This window comes from Ananas comosus, linkage group 13 (assembly GCF_001540865.1).
Source record: "Ananas comosus cultivar F153 linkage group 13, ASM154086v1, whole genome shotgun sequence".
Taxonomy (NCBI): Eukaryota; Viridiplantae; Streptophyta; class Magnoliopsida; order Poales; family Bromeliaceae; genus Ananas; species Ananas comosus.
Genome location: NC_033633.1, coordinates 7241096 through 7258026, shown reverse-complemented (window position 1 = coordinate 7258026; position 16931 = coordinate 7241096). Strand labels below are relative to the sequence as shown.

Sequence of the window (16931 nt, the reverse complement as noted above, 5' to 3'; positions counted from 1 at the left end):
GGTTAAGGTGGCTAACCAAGTTGTTGCGTTTCAGGAGCTAATATCCCCAAGACGCTACATGCGTAGATCCGTTCCGGCACCGCCTCCTGAGATGCCCGAGCAAGCTGGGTGTAGTGAGGTGCAGGAGTTACGGGCACAAGTGACTGCACTAGCCGGTGTGGTGCAGCACCAAGAAAGCCGATTCGAGCGGCTCTAGGAGCTTATTGAGCGGCAAGTGGCGGCGGCGGCCGCGACGGCCACCGAAGGCCGTGATCCGCCCGCACCCTCGGCGCCCGCGCCTGAAGGGGCTTAGAGTAAGGGCATAGCGGCGGTTCCGGTGGCGGCACGTCCCCCGTCGGCAAGTATTCCTCTGGCGGCTTTGGGTTCGACAACACCCGATGCGACAGCCGAGGAGGTGGGGCGAGAGCGTGTATTGGCGGCTCTCATTAAGTTCAAGAAATTCAACCCACCTATCTTTGAAGGGGAAAAAGTGGAGCCGTCGATGGTGGAGTCATGGTTTGACTCGATGGAGACGCTCTTCGAGGACTTATACACCTGGGAGAAGGATAAAGTGCACCTCGCCACTCGTTGTCTAGAGAAGGCGGCGAAGGTGTGGTGGAAGCGGGTGAAGCGGGATCGGCCTTCTGACCTTCCGCCTATGCTCTGGGAGGAGTTTAAGAGGGCGATGTTCGCAAATTATTTTCCCGACACAGTAAAGCGGAAGCTACAAGAGAAGTTTTGCAAGTTGAGGCAGGGGGATCGCTCGATGGCGGACTACGAACAAGAGTTCTCCCACATCATAGATTGTGTCCCGGAAGTTGTCCGAAATGATCAGCACTGGGCCGACTGGTTCTTGCGAGGACTTCGGCCGGGGATTTATAAGGCCGTGCATGTCACGCCCCGCGCCCGCTACCAATTTGGTATGGCTCGGGCGCGTCGAACAGACGCCGAACGGACAGCACCTCCCCTGTCCGCCCAAGGCTCAACAACGAGATTGTGCACAAGAATTTACCCAGGATATTAAATTCAATACATTCACAATCAACGGGCACAACCAGTGCCAACAATAAAAGTGCAAGAATCCACAAGCATACACGAGTGAAATAAAGAGAGTTTACTAACTATTACATCACATTTGCATTCTTTTTACATTTACATTTTTCTCAAAATGAATACATAATCATTTCTCAAATACATATGTGGCTCTCCCAAAATATAAAGCATCTAGATACAAAATGGTACTCTAATGCATAAAAGGAAAGCTGACTATCTACTGCTCGGGCGCTATGCCTTTGCCGCGATCCTCGCTCCGCGCGCCCGCACTCAGCCCTGTAATGAAGTGGGATGAGAACTATCTTCCATAGTTCCCAGTAGGTTCGGCCGCCGACTCCGCTAATCTCCCCACTAGGTCCAAGTGGGCAAAAGTAACAACTAGATAGATAGATAGATATCCAAAGCAGTAAATGACATAATAGGAAAATATGCTACTATACCCATAATCACAAGTAATGAATGCATGCATCATTTAGTAAAGGGTTACTATCATGCTAAGTCCCAGATTTTGTGCTCTCGGGGACCGGTCCCTAAAGGAGAGACCGGTCCCTGAAAGAGAGACCGGTCCCCGTACGCGTAGCCTGCCAGGAACCTTGAGGCAACCGGTCCCTGGCAGTGAGACCGGTTCCTCCCTGAAGGAGAGACCGGTCCCTCGCTGCGCAGCCAGCCAGAAAACCCGAAAATCGGCTAAGTCCTGGAAATCAGACGTTCGGGAACCGGTCCCTGGTCTGGGAGACCGGTCCCCGACTGCGAAAATTGCCCAGTAAAGGCTGATACAAATAGTGGAAGTTGGGGGGGCTTAGTTGCAAATGTTGCAACATGATATATGGCCATCCCTTCTCACCTTCACAGCCATCTCTCCCAAACTCTCCCACTTCATTTCTCTCTCTCTCTCTAGAACTCTTGCCCTAGAGCAAGGAGAAGAAGAAGAAGAAGCAAGGAGAAGAGGATTTTGGAGGATTTGGTGGATCTAGGAGCTCTCCAACAAGGAGGAGCTTGCTAGAACTTGGGCCAAGGTAAGTTTCTAGCATGTAGAACTCTAGGGTTTGGATTTTAACCCTAAGATTTGGAGTTTTGAGGTTGTTTCAAGCTTTAGAAACCTTGTAGAGTTAAGAAACCATGAAATCCATGGTTTTCTTGTAGAGCTCTCACGGTGAATCACTAGGGCTCATGGTAGATGCCCTAGGAATGGTTCCAAGAGCCTAGAAACCTTAGTAGAATGCTTCTTAGGTGATTCTAAGCTATCTTTTGCTTAGGAATGAGATCAATCTAGGAGAAATCTCATTAGGGCATTGTTAGGGCTCAAATTTGGGGCTTTCGCCCTAGGATTTTTCAGGGACAAATTGACCTCGTAGAAACCTAATTGGGGGTGCCCTTGACGCGTGGGACAACTCGGTTTAACGTAACGAAAATGTTTAAGAGTAATTCATGTATAAAGGGGCCTAATTTGGCACTATTTTGACTATAGGACGCTGATTCGGCATTCGTAACGTTCGGGAGTCTCCATATTCTTCATCTACTACCACTCAAGGTGGGGGGTGCACGCCGGAATCATCGAATTCCCCTCTATGTCTATTTTCACCTTTGTTGAGCATACTTGTATATAGAGTCATTATGCATAGCAGGGATATTTACATGTGATTGGTGGCTAGAGTTTCCATATTGTGCTTCTAACGTAGTTGAACATAGTGATTGAACAAGAGCTATAACGGACATGTATGTAGAACCCTAGAAGATGTATGAATGCAAGACTTGGACCTTGATTGTAGTAAACAAAGGTGACAACGACAATAGAGACATGATTGGCCATGAGAATGAAATTGTTACACAAGGTTTAACAACAATGGTATTGAGACAAGAACAATATAGAATATGACATGAACAAAAGGTAGAATCCTATCATAGCATCGGCATTGTGACTAGTGGCTATGTATCCTCAACTTGAGAATTGGATCGAGGCTCACGTGGACTTAGGCTTGAGGGAGGTCGCTCCTCCTCAAGCGGTGTACTTCGAAGTGTAGACACCAACGGGGAAGTACCCCGTCAACGATCCCTAGGGTGGTTGTGCTTAAAGCCTCCCCCGGTAGACGGGAGATGGAATGGTGAGCTATTGGGGTTAACAAAGTTAATCGGTAAGATTGGGTACAGAAAGATAAAGTAATGATAAAGAACATACATGCATGCATACTATATATTGTTGATTACCTATATCCACTGACATTCTTTTGCAGGCATAGTATTAGATGCATTAGTACTGCTTACTTTTCTTCCTTGTCATACTTATGCCTGGATAGACCTAGTGGGTAAGTCGGCGAGGTGGGATGCCGAACCCACTGAGAACTTCGTTGTAGTTCTCACACCACTAACCCTACAGGTCCTAGCACGAGCGGGGTGGCAGAGGACCGAGGCAATGGTTTAGCGCCGTAGATAACGGCCACCGAGACTTTTTCACATTTTGTAGTCATTTTCCCTCTTGGTTTACATTTATCAACTTCTTTTGTTGATTTAGAAAGTTGTAAAGTTGATAACAATTATGTAATTTGATGAATGGCTAAATGTAAAGAGTTATGAATGAAAGTAAAGAAATATGATAGTTCAGTTTACTTTTATTTGGTTCAAATATAATCAAGTATTATGTATGGTTGAATGTATTAGCTTAGAGCTTTCGCTTCCATTGTTGCTTGCCCTCGTGCAAGCCTTGTATAAACGCTAATCTCATTGTTTGATTGCTTTATTATACATGTTTTTGAGCCTTGGGCGAACAGGAGAGGCTCTGTCCGTTCGGCGTCTGTTGACGTGACCCGAACCCGACCAAATTGGCGGGGATTGGGGCGTGACATATCCACTGACAACTATGTTTATAGTTCTCACCCCCAATATTTTTCAAGCCTATGCACGAGAGACACGATAGACGGGCAGAGCGAGGAAAAGGCGTAGCACAATAAATAGAGGTCCTTTCTATTTCGGTGTACCCGCTAATAGTACTTTTTGGAAATATAAAGAAAAAGAAAATGAAAATGTAAAGCAATATTTTGGGTTGCATTTGGGAAACAATGTAAGCAATAAAGGAAATGGAAATTATGTAATAGATAGTTTTATTTCATGTCACATATTATCCTTATGCAATCCTGGTGTATTATTCCTGTTTGGAACGTGATATATATACAGGTTATGACGCCTCCGACAGACAGGGGAAACTATCCGTTCGGCAAGTCTATGCGCGTGTCCAGTGATTCTTCTGTTGCAAGCTCGGGGCATGAAAATTGAACTCCTAGTTCCTTTTTTTTTCTTTATACTTGAATGAAGTAATGAAATTTGGCGGACTAGCATATATGGATGTCTAGATTATGCTATAAAAAATTGAGATTAAATGGACTCCAAGTTTTAGGCTGCAATTGAACTCCCAGTTTAATTTGAGACTTAAATAAACTAGCTTTTTGATGACAGGGCTAGAACTAGTACTCATAAGCTAAGAAACATTTCTAATCATTTGATATGTAATTCAACATGGTTTTCAACAAAAAAGAACACTAAGATCTCAAGTTGAGAGGAGATTAGCTTTTGAGTAACGGAAGTCCTAAATTAAGGTGGGGAAGCTGCCACTAATAGTGGTTTGATCTCTCACTATGTCCAATGGCTTTCTTTTGTGCATAATCCATGTTCTACCCCTTTATTATGATGCTTATACTTGGCTCTACATTTCAAGATCCATTATGGCTAAAAGCATGCTTATATTGTTTGTTGTGATCTTTGTTTTTTAATTATTGCTAACACATGTTGTTCTTGTTACCTAAAAGAAGCATACTTGTTGATAGTAAAATATTGCATTTTGTTGTGCTGAAGTTGTTGGTAGCTCTTTTATTACGCATTTGTTGCCCTATTCGAGAAGCTATTGGAATAAAACTTGTGGATTAGTAAACCTTAAACATGTGCATATGATCAAAGCTTGCAACTAGAGCCGTTGTTCTTAGACAGGGTTCACAACCCTAAGTACTTCAGGGTAGAGGGGCTTTTGTTCTTTAGCCAGAACTCACAACCCTAAGTGCTTCACCCAAGATAAATGCACGTTGTTCTTGGACAAAAACCATAAACCTGAGTATGATGCTTCAAATGTTTGACATGGTATAATAATTGATGCATAAATTGTGAAATTATAGTTCCTTATTTTTGAAACATCTAAAATTGTATTGCTTGGTAGAGGCATAGTAGTCCATGTATTATTGTTATTCGTCAAGATATACAGCCTATTTTAGTTGTTCTCAATATACAGCTTTCATTTACTTCTATTATACCTACTATTGGACCTGGTGAGTACAGATTGCTTCTCTCAGTACTAGTAACTACTAGAAACTGTTGTATATCGTTCTCACCCTTTTTATGTTTTTCTTACATAGGTGACGCATGGGGTGGCAGTGAGCACACTATGTGGGGGGTAAGACGACAGCAATATAGTTAGAAGTTAATTAACCCCAAATTTTGCTAATACCGTTTTAGAAGTGAAAAATGATGTAAGGAAACGTAAGCTGGTAGAATGTCATTTGGGATGTGTGTATTCAACAAACTCTTTGTAAATATAACGATATTAAAAGTTTTGTTAGGCTTCTTATTAAAACAAATAAAAGAAAAAAAGAAAGAGAGAAAGAGTACTATGGGAATTTGTGAGCGTTATGTATTAATATCTTTTTGTTATGCAAATTGTAGTTGTAATAGGTTGCTTGCAATCCCGACGGCTTGTATGTACAAAAAACACTCTGTCCGTGCAACGGATCTATTGCGCACCCAATTGGGCTTCCGCACAGGGGTGTGACACATTTTAGAATTGCTGATAGATAGAAATGATTTACGTTAATTAATTGTTATTGGAGTTTTTTTTCCTTAAAATGAAAGTAATATTAGGTACAAGTATCAGTCCAGAAAGAGCAATAAACATACCTTTCAGCCGCCACCTCTTGCATGTTTCTATACAGAAGCTGTCAGTTAACAAGTACATGATTAGCACAAATCATGCATTAAATAGCATAAATGAAGGAATAAAAGCGTAATAGCACCAACAGGACTGACGATATACATAAAAGCACAGAATTTAAATTCTTTACATATACCATATAAATTGAAAATTTTCATCCAACCCAATCAATTTCACCAACACAAGGAACAAGAAACCACCAAAAAAGGTGGGCAGTTAAGCATCATAACACTGAAGAACTTCATAGATGACTCACAATTTTAGCATCTTAGAATATATTTTGTGATCTTTTGTTTTACATTGTGTTTTGGATTGGTTAGCAGACTTTTTTCTAAAATAGCTCTTAAAAAATTTCTAATTGGTCAAATGAACCTTCCAAAATTTTATTGGCCAACTAACTCTCTTCTTTGCCAACTTAGTGAAATGTTGGACAGAAATGAGAAAGGTAGTGAATCATTCACCATCTCTAGAAAGCGGTGAATCATTCTCCGTTTTCATATTATTATCGTTGTTTATAGATTTCTTTGCATGCATTGTGAGGATTTTTGTGAGGTTGTTAGGATTTTATGCAAATTATTTGAATTTCTGTTTGATTGTTAGGATTGTATAGATAGGTTGTTAGGACTTTTTAGTTGCTAAGATTGTTGTACATGATTTGTTGGAATTTTTGTGTGGTTGTTAGGATTCTATATAGGAAATAGAAAAAAAGGGTGAATCATTTACCGCCTTTTTTTCTAAAAAAAAAGACAGTAAATGATTCACCATCTTTTAAATTTCAGTAAAGACAGTGAATGGTTCACCGTTTCCTAATTGATCTTCCACTCTGGCATTGAGTTGGATGAAATAAGGTTATTTCGCTAAATAAAATTTTGATAGGATTATTTGGCAAATTATAAATTTTGTAAGGGTTTATATAAGAAAAAGCCCTTGGTTAGCAGATCTCACAGAGAAAGGCATAACTCCTTGTATAAATTGGTGAGCACGATACTCCTCAACACCTACTCTAACCAGTGCTCACCATAGTTGTAATAAATCTTTGTTGCAGGTGCCTGAACCAACATGGCACTCAGGGGAACCTTCCATTGTGGCCTGAAACGCAGTCCTTTGTTTTTGCGGGCTATTGCCAACCTTCCATTGTGGGATGGTATAGCTGCCATTTGAACCGTCAATGCTCCTCGGGCTAAACCACAAAATGCGTACTGCCCCTGATACCCTTTTCGGTGTTTTTCTAGGCTTTGGGTGGTGTATCGTCGTTGGATTTGGCAGAAACCTAGGATTCGGTCTCTTGCCGGCCAGAGATCGACGCCCATGTTGTAATATACCGAACTTCGGTAGACTATATCGAACTTTAGTCAAATTGATCAAAGTATGCGAGAGAGATGTTTGGACAAAGTCCATTTGACATTCCAACAATATTGGAAGGATTAAAGTTGAGTTCCAAGTGAGTTAGAAATTTTTTAGCATTGCTCGGCACGAATTAGAGTCGAAACAACGCAAAACTCAAGTCTGGAGCATTGTTAACCGATTACTATTCTGGGTGTCACCGGTACACTGCAGAAACCGAGAGCAGATTTGCCCAACTGCCCCTATAGATGCTCAAAAAAGGGTGACTGTTCTGGGTGTCATCGGTAGGTGATTTGCCCAACTGCCCCTTAGTCAATGGCACACGCTCACAACATATCCTCCAGAATCTGAATGGTTCTTTCCGACTGCCCATCTGTCTGAGGATGAAACGCGGTGCTAAAATCGAGTCGTGTGCCAAGCGCTTCTGTGAGGAAGTAAATTCTCGAAATGCGAGAGTTAGACTTCATGCAAAATCGACAAAGGGTCGTGTTGGTGAGCTTTGGAAAAGCCAAAGATGTTAAAATCACCAAAAGTGCATTGGAAACGAGTCCACGAGAGCAAAGAGTGCAAAATCTACACTGGAGCAAAATTGCTCCCGGGGACCGGTCCCTGGCAGGGAGGGACCGGTCCCATCGGCTGGTGCTGCGGGGTTGCTTGAGGCAACCGGTCCCTGGTAAGGAGAGACCGGTCCCCGAACGTGATCCCAGCGAGAAAAGCCAAAATTTGGCTAAGTCTCGAAAATCCTGCTCTCGGGAACCGGTCTCTCAAGAAGGAACCGGTCTCCCGAGGACTGGTCTCTCTCGGAGAAACCGGTACCCGAACGCGTGACCCGAGCTGAAGCTCTCGGGGATCGGTCCCAAGTCGAGGAGACCGGTCCCTCTGGGAGAAAAATGCCTAGTAACGGGCAGTGCACAGAAATGAAAGTTGAGGGACTTATTGGGATATTGTTACAATAGAGGTCTTATGGGTCAGTAACGTACCACGTCCCTCGTAAATCGTGCGAGTTCCGTCGAAACGAGTGGAACGCGGAGTGGAACGAGTATAGGCCCTAAGTGCATTGGAGCCTATATATGGTACAAAGGGACCCGAGAGAGTGAGATTTCAAAATCTGGCTAAGCCCCAGATTTTGTGCTCTCGAGGACCGGTCCCTGAAGGAGAGACCGGTCCCCGTACGCGTAGCCTGCCAGGAATCTTGAGGCATCCGGTCCCTGGCAGTGAGACCGGTCCTCAGGAGACCGGTCCCTGAGGGAAAGACCGGTCCCTCGTCGCACAGCAGCTGAAAAAGCCCGAAAATCGGCTAAGTCCTGGAAAACCCACGTTTGGGAACCGGTCCCTGGTCGGGGAGACCGGTCCCCGACTGTAAAAATTGCCCAGTCTGGGCAGTGCACTGTGAAACAAGTGGAGGGGCTTAAGCGCAATTGTCGCAACACTTTATATAGCCATCCCCTTCACTCCCACAGCCATTTCTCTCCCCCTCTCTCATTTTCTCTCTTTCTCTCTCTAGAACTCTTGCACTAGAGCTTGGAGAAGAAGAAGAAGAAGCAAGGAGAAGGTGGATTTGGGGGCTTTGGTGGATCTAGGAGCTCTCCAACAAGAAGAATCTTGGTAAGCTTGGGCTAGAGGTAAGTTCTTGCAAGATTTTCTCTAGGGTTTGGGTTTTAACCTAAGGATTTGGAGCTTTGTGCTCCTTAGAGGTTTTAGAAGCTCATTTGAGCCTTGAACAACAAGGTACCCATGAAAGCTCAAGGTGCTCTCATGGTGAACCCTTGAAAGTTGGGTTAGAAGCCCTAGGGTTGATTCCAAAGGTTTAGAAACCTTAGTAGGATGCTTCTTAGATTATTTAAAGCTATTATTTGCTTAGGGTTGAGATCAATCCAAGGGGAAACCCTAAATGGCATTGTTAGGGCTTGGGAATTGGGGCTTTTGCCCTAGGATTTTTCGGGGACAAATTGACCTCGTAGAAACCTAATTGGGAGTGTCCTAAATGCGTGGGACAACTCCGTTTGACATTACGAAAATGTTAGAGTATGGTTTATATACAATGGGCCTAATATGGCACTAATTTGGTTATAGGATGCGGAGCCGGCGTTCGTAACGTTCGGGAGTCTTCATATTCTACACCCACACGACCATTAGAGGTGGGGGGTGCACACCGGAATCGTTGGATTCCCTTCTATGTCTGTTTCACTTTTGTTGAGCATATTATTATATAACCATTCATGCATAGTAAGGTAATCTTACATGTGACTAGAGGTTAGAATTTCAATATTATGCTTCTAATGTAGATGAACATAGTGATTGAACCAGAGTCGAAATGGACATGTATGATTGAACCCGAGAAATGTGTGAATGTGGGACTTGGACTTGACTATAGTGAACAAAGGTGACATTAACTATAAAGACAAGATTGGCATTGACAAAAATGACTAGAATGTGACATGAACAATTAGATAGAAAACCTATCATAAAAGTGGCATCATGACTAGTGGCTATGTATCCTCAGCTTGAGGATTTGATCGAGGCTCACTTGGACTTAGGCTTGAGGGAGGCCGCTCCCTCTTAAGCGGTGTACTTCGAAGTGTAGACACCAACGGGGAAGTACCACGCCGACGATCCCTCGGGTGGTTGTGCTTTAAGCCTTCCCCGGTAGACGGGAGATGGAATGGTGAGCTATTGGGGTTAACAAAGTTAACCGATAAGATTAGGTACAGAAAGTTAAAGTAAAGATAAAGAACATGCATGCATGCATACTGTATATTGTTGATTATATATATCCACTGACATTTTCCTTGGCAGGCATAGTATTAGATGCATTAGTACTGGTTACTTTTCTTTTCTTGAAATACTTATGCCTGGATAGACCTAGTGGGTAAGTCGGCGAGGTCGGATGCCGAACCCACTGGGAACTTCGTTGTAGTTCTCACACCACTCACCCTACAGGTCCTAGCACGAGCGGGGCGGCGGAGGACCGAGGCAAGGGTTTAGCGCCGTAGGTAGCGGCCACCAGGACTTTATACATTTTGTAGTCATTTACCTTTTGGTATACATGTATCAACTCCTTTTGTTGATTTAGAGATGTAAAGTTGTACACAATCATGTACTCGGTGGATGACTAAATGTAAAAAAATATGATGGATGAATGGAATGTAATAGTTTTAATTACTTGTATTTGGTTTAAATTTAATCAAATATCATGTATGTTGTATATTTAGCTTAGAGCTTTCGCTTCCGTTGTTGCTTGCTCTCGTGCAAGCCTTATATTATATATGCAAATTTCTTGTTGATTGCTTATTTATACATGTTGTTAGAGCCTTGGGCGGACAAGGGAGGCTCTGTCCGTTCGGCGTCTGTTGACGTGACCCGAACCCGACCAAATTGGCGGGGATTGGGGCGTGACAGGGTCCCTCTCTCTCTCCCTCAGCCCCTCATTCCTCTCTCTCTCACTCTCTTTCTCCCCCTCTCTCTCTCTAGAAAGAAAAGAGAAGGAAGAAGAAAAAGAAGAAAAGAGAAGGAAGAAACAGAAGAAAAGGAAGGAGAAGAAGAAGGAGATCAAGCTAAAAGAAGCTTTGGACCTCTCCCTCCTCCTTTCTTCTCTTTGGAGCTAACCTAGAGATAAGCTTCTAACCCTAGCTTGTAGAACTTAGGGTTCTTGGGTTTTAGCTCTTAGGATGGGATCAAATGGGTCCCTAGCACCATGAATTGTGGGATTGGAGCTAAAATCTAGGGTTTTGAGATGGGTTTAGCTTGGTGCTAACCCTAGGGCTCCAAAATGGGGTTTTTGGTAAAGTATGAGATTGATCTCATTTGAGGCCTTGGGAACCTAATTGCTAGGTGCCTAAACGCGGGGGCGAAGTCGGATTTAGCATTCGTCAAGTGGGTCAAGAGCTATCGGCAAAATAAGGCCGATTGAGCATCATTTTGGACCAAGAAGACCGAGACTTTATCGTAACGTCCGTTGGAGGGCATTTCTAGAGCCTCCATACCCTCAAGAAGTGGGGGGTGTCATCCCGAAGCATCCGGGTTTTCTTTTATGTCTAAGTTAATTTTTATTCATCATATGTTGATTATGCATTATAGGATTAGTAGATGTATATTTCCTATTCCTTGCATGCTTCTTAGTAGTGTAACTATGAGTTGGACACATGGACTAGGGTAGCATGAGGATTGGGTCTTGAGACAAAGAATCCTATAGTGGCAAAAGTGATGAACTTGGACATAACCTAGTAGAGTGGCATTGACTAGTGTAGTAGAAACACTAAACTTGAACGAGTGGCATGTCGATTAGTTAGAAGATATGGCAAGACAAAGCACATCGACTTAAAGTATCACTTTGTTCGTGAGACAGTGGCGCAGAAGGAAATAATCCTGGAACACATCTCTACGAGTCGCATGGTTGCAGATCCTCTGACTAAGCCTATTGTTAGAGAATCCTTTTTGACTCATGTTAAAACTCTTGGACTTCGTAGGATTTGATTGTGTAGACGGTTGATTATTTTTTGCCATTTTTTTGTAATATTTTTGGTTATTTAATTACAACTTTTTACTTTGGCAAAGATATTTGGTAAGATTAGCACACGTGCATATATTTCCTATATTGTTGTAGAACGGATTGATAGTATGTCGCAGGCTGATTGGCCCTCTCACGCAAGCAATCATTCTTTTCGGCGCTGTAGAGAGCGAGCGAAAATTGAGGCATTAATGGAAGCCGCCTTGGTTGGCACCAAGATGAGGTCATTAATGAGACCACATACGAATAGTCCCATGATTCGTATGGCCTGTACATTAAGAGCCGGATGTGAGCTCACCATTTGGCGCTTGAGATAGCGAGCAAATGGAGAACTCAGGCTAGACACTCCGGGAGTGTCACGCCCCGAGACCGCTACCAATTTGGTCCGGTTCGGGCGCGTCGAACAGATGCCGAACGGACTGCACCTCCCCTTTCCGCCCAAGGCTCAGCACAGGATCATGTACAAAGAATTTGCCCAGGGATAATTCAATACATACATGATCCAACTAGGAGAGAAGCACAAAGAGTGCAATACAATAAGAGCAAGTAACACAAGTATACATACAAGTGCATAAAGAGAGATACATCTAGCTATTACATCACATTCCACTTTTACATCTTTGATTACATTTACATTTTCATCATCACCAAAATGAATACATATTCCACTCACATGCATCTAGGTACAATGTACTCTCCAAAATACAACCATGTCACCTATGTACACGAGGGTACTCTAGTACAAAAGGAAAGCCACAATTAGCTAGCTAGGGCGCTACGCCCTTACCGCGATCCTCTCCCGGAACGCTCGCACTCGGCCCTGCAACAAGATGGGGTGAGAACTATATAAATATAGTTCACAGTGGGTTCGGCCGCCGACTCCACCGATCTTCCCACTAGGTCTAAGCTGGCACAGATAGATAGATAGATATATATAGAAATGAAACTGCGTCTATACTATACTATGCCATCAAATGCAAGCAATACATGGGATATCATCTAGCAACAAGCCTACTATCATGCTAGTATGCTTCAACAATGTAATGAATAAGAATACAACATAGTTATGCAATCCACTATCATATACTATGTTTAACCATGGGATGAATAGAAATCCACTTATGCTATTCATGTCATTACCCCATCCACTAGGCTACCCCGCCTAAGATCTCAAATCTCATAGGTACTCACACTACAAGTCTAGTAGGTGAAGAGGTGAAGAGCTACCCCGCTCTTCGCCCCGACTGATATCTCAAATCTCATGGGTGAGGAGCTACCCCGCTCTTATCTCGCCAGTCTCACATCTCAAAGCTATAGGTGAAGAGCTACCCCGCTCTAATCTCATAGGTAATGAGCTACCCCGCTCAATTCTTATAAGTAATGAGCTACCCCGCTCAATCCTCATAGGGGAAGGGCTACCTCGCCCTTCGCCCCAACTCACTTCCCAGTCCAATGGGTGAGGAGCTACCCCGCTCGTATCCTACCCGATGAGCTACCCCGCTCGTGAGCTACCCAGCTCGTGTGACAACTCCGGAGTGCATTGCTTGTGTGGAGCGACCACCACAAGCTCAAAACAGACTTGTGAGTATGATCCAATCCTCGCCAACTGAGGATACCCTGTCAACTAGGTTAACAAACACTCGAAAATCCACCTATCCCTAGGTCCATGTCAAGTGTCTCAACCACACTAATCAACTCACACTAGGGAATTGAACTATCCCTATGTTTGATGCCATAGTGTCTCAATTACACTAATTCTCATGCAATATGCCACGACTAGGGAAACTCACCTATTCCTTATGCTCAATGCCACAAGTGTTTCTATTACACTAAGTTCCAATGCCACTCGTCATGTTGTTAACATTGTTTACATGCCACTCATCCAAGTCATAGTGTTTCCACTACACTTGTTCACAATCCATTGGTTCTCATTACCAATTTCAAGTTCACTATATTCTTATCACTATAGGATCTCATGTCACATAACCCAATCCTCATGCCCCCTAGAATCATGTGTCAAGCCATAATGCTACACTACTAAGCAAGCATGCAAGGAAATAGAATACATCTATAACAGTTATCCTATAATGCATAAGAGTAATTCATGAAACATGATCAACAATTTAACTTGGACATAGAAAGAAGCTCGGTTGCTTCAGGATGACACCCCCCACCTATTATCGCGTTCCGATTGCTTGTTGTCACTCGCAATCGGCCTCCCGCGGCACCCGCCGCCCGATTTGCTTGAACTCGGACTCGGCCACCAAACGGCCACCAAATCACAATTCGGAAATTATAGGCCTACAGCTTGATGTCGCGAAGCCATAAATCAATTTTCATGATTTTTGGACATCGCCTCGGCCCTCCAGGCGAGAACAAAGCTAAAAATGACGTTTCTTCAATATCTTCGCATAGGCTCAACAAATCGCCGAACCGACTTCGCCAACGCGTCAGAATACCTATCAATTTGGTTTGTATAGGTTCAATTTAGATCAAAACCCCTCACAAGCAAAACCCCTCTTTTAATGCCCTAAGATGTAACTATGCAAGAATTCATCATTTGATCTTTAAATTCGAGCATCAATCATCTATTTAGCATCTAGGAGCTTCACTAAATCCATTTCTAGGGCATACGAATCATTCCTTAGCAATTCACCATTAGAGGTTCATGAAGCTTACCTCAAACACAAGCTTCTACTTAGACCAAGGAAGGAGAAGATGAAGATGGCTTCAACTCCAAGCTACTCTAATCTCCTCCGAGCTTGCTTCACCACCAAGCAACTCCAATTTTTCTCCTCCAATCCTCTCTTTGGTAGAGAGAAAGAGAGATCATAGAGACAGAGAGAAAGAAAGAAACTCTCTCTCTCTCTCGGTTTGGGACAAAAAGGCAAAGGGTTCACATATATATATATGCCCCCAAAACACTATTCACTTCAGTTTGTAGCTCAGGTACAGATATTTTTCGCCTACCCTTCTGAATGTCCGTTTGAGCTCAAATTTGGCAGTCACGCTCGTTTTACTTTAACTTAATGAAAGAATTTTTAATCTTTCAGTTTCGACCCCATTTGGTCACCGAAAGCTCTACCGATCTGTAATCGCTAGCAGATAGCAGTTCGATTTTATTCTCCACCTTCCGGGTGTCAGAATAGGATGAAACTTTAATTCTAGCCTCATAAAAATAATTCTGACATATCCTCCAGTTTTCATAATTTTCTGACACTGTGCATTTTCTGCTAATTTATCTGCCCCGTCTCTCACAGAAAATTCTAAATCTTCTGTTTTCGCTCCGATTTTAGCACAGGTCATTTCCAACTTATACTTTACACCATTAAGTCCAATAAAAATAGCATCTCACACAATTTTTATTTATATTTATTTTTATATTAAAAATTCAGCATATTATATCCACCGTAACTTCATAATTTTAGAAGTTCGGTATCTTACAACAGAAGTTCGGTATCTTACATGGAGTGACTGAGCTAAAATCCGTATGACATTGAGAAAGACATACGCTTATTGGGATTCTCTGTCATAGCATGTATTTCGTACTACATGTGCTGGGCGACCAAATAAAGAAGATGAGTGAATAGATCCCTGCTTCCTTATCGTGTGAGTTCTTACGGACATTTTTTTTGAGACAATGTCCTATATATGTTAGATGCCCTTAGTGACTTTTGACTATGTCATTAAGTGAAAGAATTGATGTTACTACTTTGGCATGTTTCCTACGGCTATGAGTGATGCGGCTTTATGGAGCATTGCTGGGAAAACAATCAATTCTCAACTTAGTGGCATGAGGGCTCAAGGAAGATTAGTTGAATTACATTTAGACACTTTGACTCATTGTCGACAGGTTGTGTCGCTTCAGGATAGCAAAACAATCATGAGTATTGTGTCATATTATGCGCAACAGAGGTTAGCATGGCTCTTTGAGGGATTAGAGATGCTGAACCTAATGTAATTCAATGGTCTAGGGCATCACGAGTCTAATATTTCTTTTTGAGGGTTGATGCCTCTATACTGGCCGTATGCGGTTTCTAGTATAGAGCTCCCAAAATGCAGGTTGACTCGGCGGTCACACTATTCATTTTCCTGTATGAATAGAATTAATAGTGGTGTAATGTTGAGGAAGTGGTTACGATGGCATCGATCCAGCTATGTGCGAGTGGGAGATGTTGGCATTCGGTTAAATCGAATCGGGTGCGCCCATAATCGGGCTCGATCCGACGGATATTATGTTATCTAATTGGATTAGTATTAATCTCGCTTTCAAATTGGAAAGCTAATTAGAGATAAATTCTAATCATATTAGGATAATAATAAATAACCGATTTGGCCTTACCTCTTACGCTATTAGGATTTTGGAATCCCTTATAAATATACGGGCGATCCCACATAAAACGAAGAACGGAAAAAGAGAGAGAATAAGAAAATAAAAGAGAGAAACCACATCCTCCATTAACGTATTATTCTAAGGGGACTTGAACGGTGGATTTGCAATCGTGCTCGTTTGTAGTTCGATCCACCGCGGGTTCGGAGCGTTAGAAGACCTTAAAGGACGATCCAAGGACACGTGAACCAACCTCTACGATCCGGGCTCATCGCGTTCTAGCGTGAATCGCTTCCGCAAAAAGGTACGAACGAATACTTCCGCTGCGTTCTAAATCGTTCTACAGTATTCTTTTTTATTCTTTGATTATTTTTTTATTATTTTTGTTGTTTTTTTATTTTATTATTTATTTATTTTTGCGGAATCGACCAGCCGCAACGTGCAAGTGCCTTCATTAGTTGTAATTGAAAGGATAAGTTGTATGCTGTACATCTTTTGTAGTTTAGTTTATGTTATTTGCTCTGATCACCACATTTAGGATGTGTTTATCGTTTCATGGTTTGTGTATTTGTAGACGCCTTGTGTGTACCAGGGGTGTTAGGAAGTGAATTCTCGGAACTCGAGGATTAGACTTCGATTTAGAATCGACTAGTTGTCAAGTGCGTAAGCTTCGGAAAGTCCGAAGGTGATTATAATGCATAAAGTGCATTAAAGAAGGGTCCGCGGGAGCACCAGTACAAAATCTGCACTGG

The 16931-nt window shown here is 42.7% G+C and overlaps 1 protein-coding gene across 3 annotated transcripts in view; it reads right to left on the bottom strand.

The window, feature by feature from the left end:
* The window catches only part of LOC109719043, a 57922-nt gene that overhangs the window by 27807 nt on the left and 13184 nt on the right, over positions 1-16931 (bottom strand). For all 3 annotated transcript variants that reach the window (XM_020245537.1, XM_020245538.1, XM_020245539.1), the window contains exon 3: positions 5965-6002. In XM_020245537.1, coding sequence (XP_020101126.1) covers positions 5965-6002 — 38 coding nt within the window. The remainder of the gene's footprint in view (positions 1-5964; positions 6003-16931) is intronic.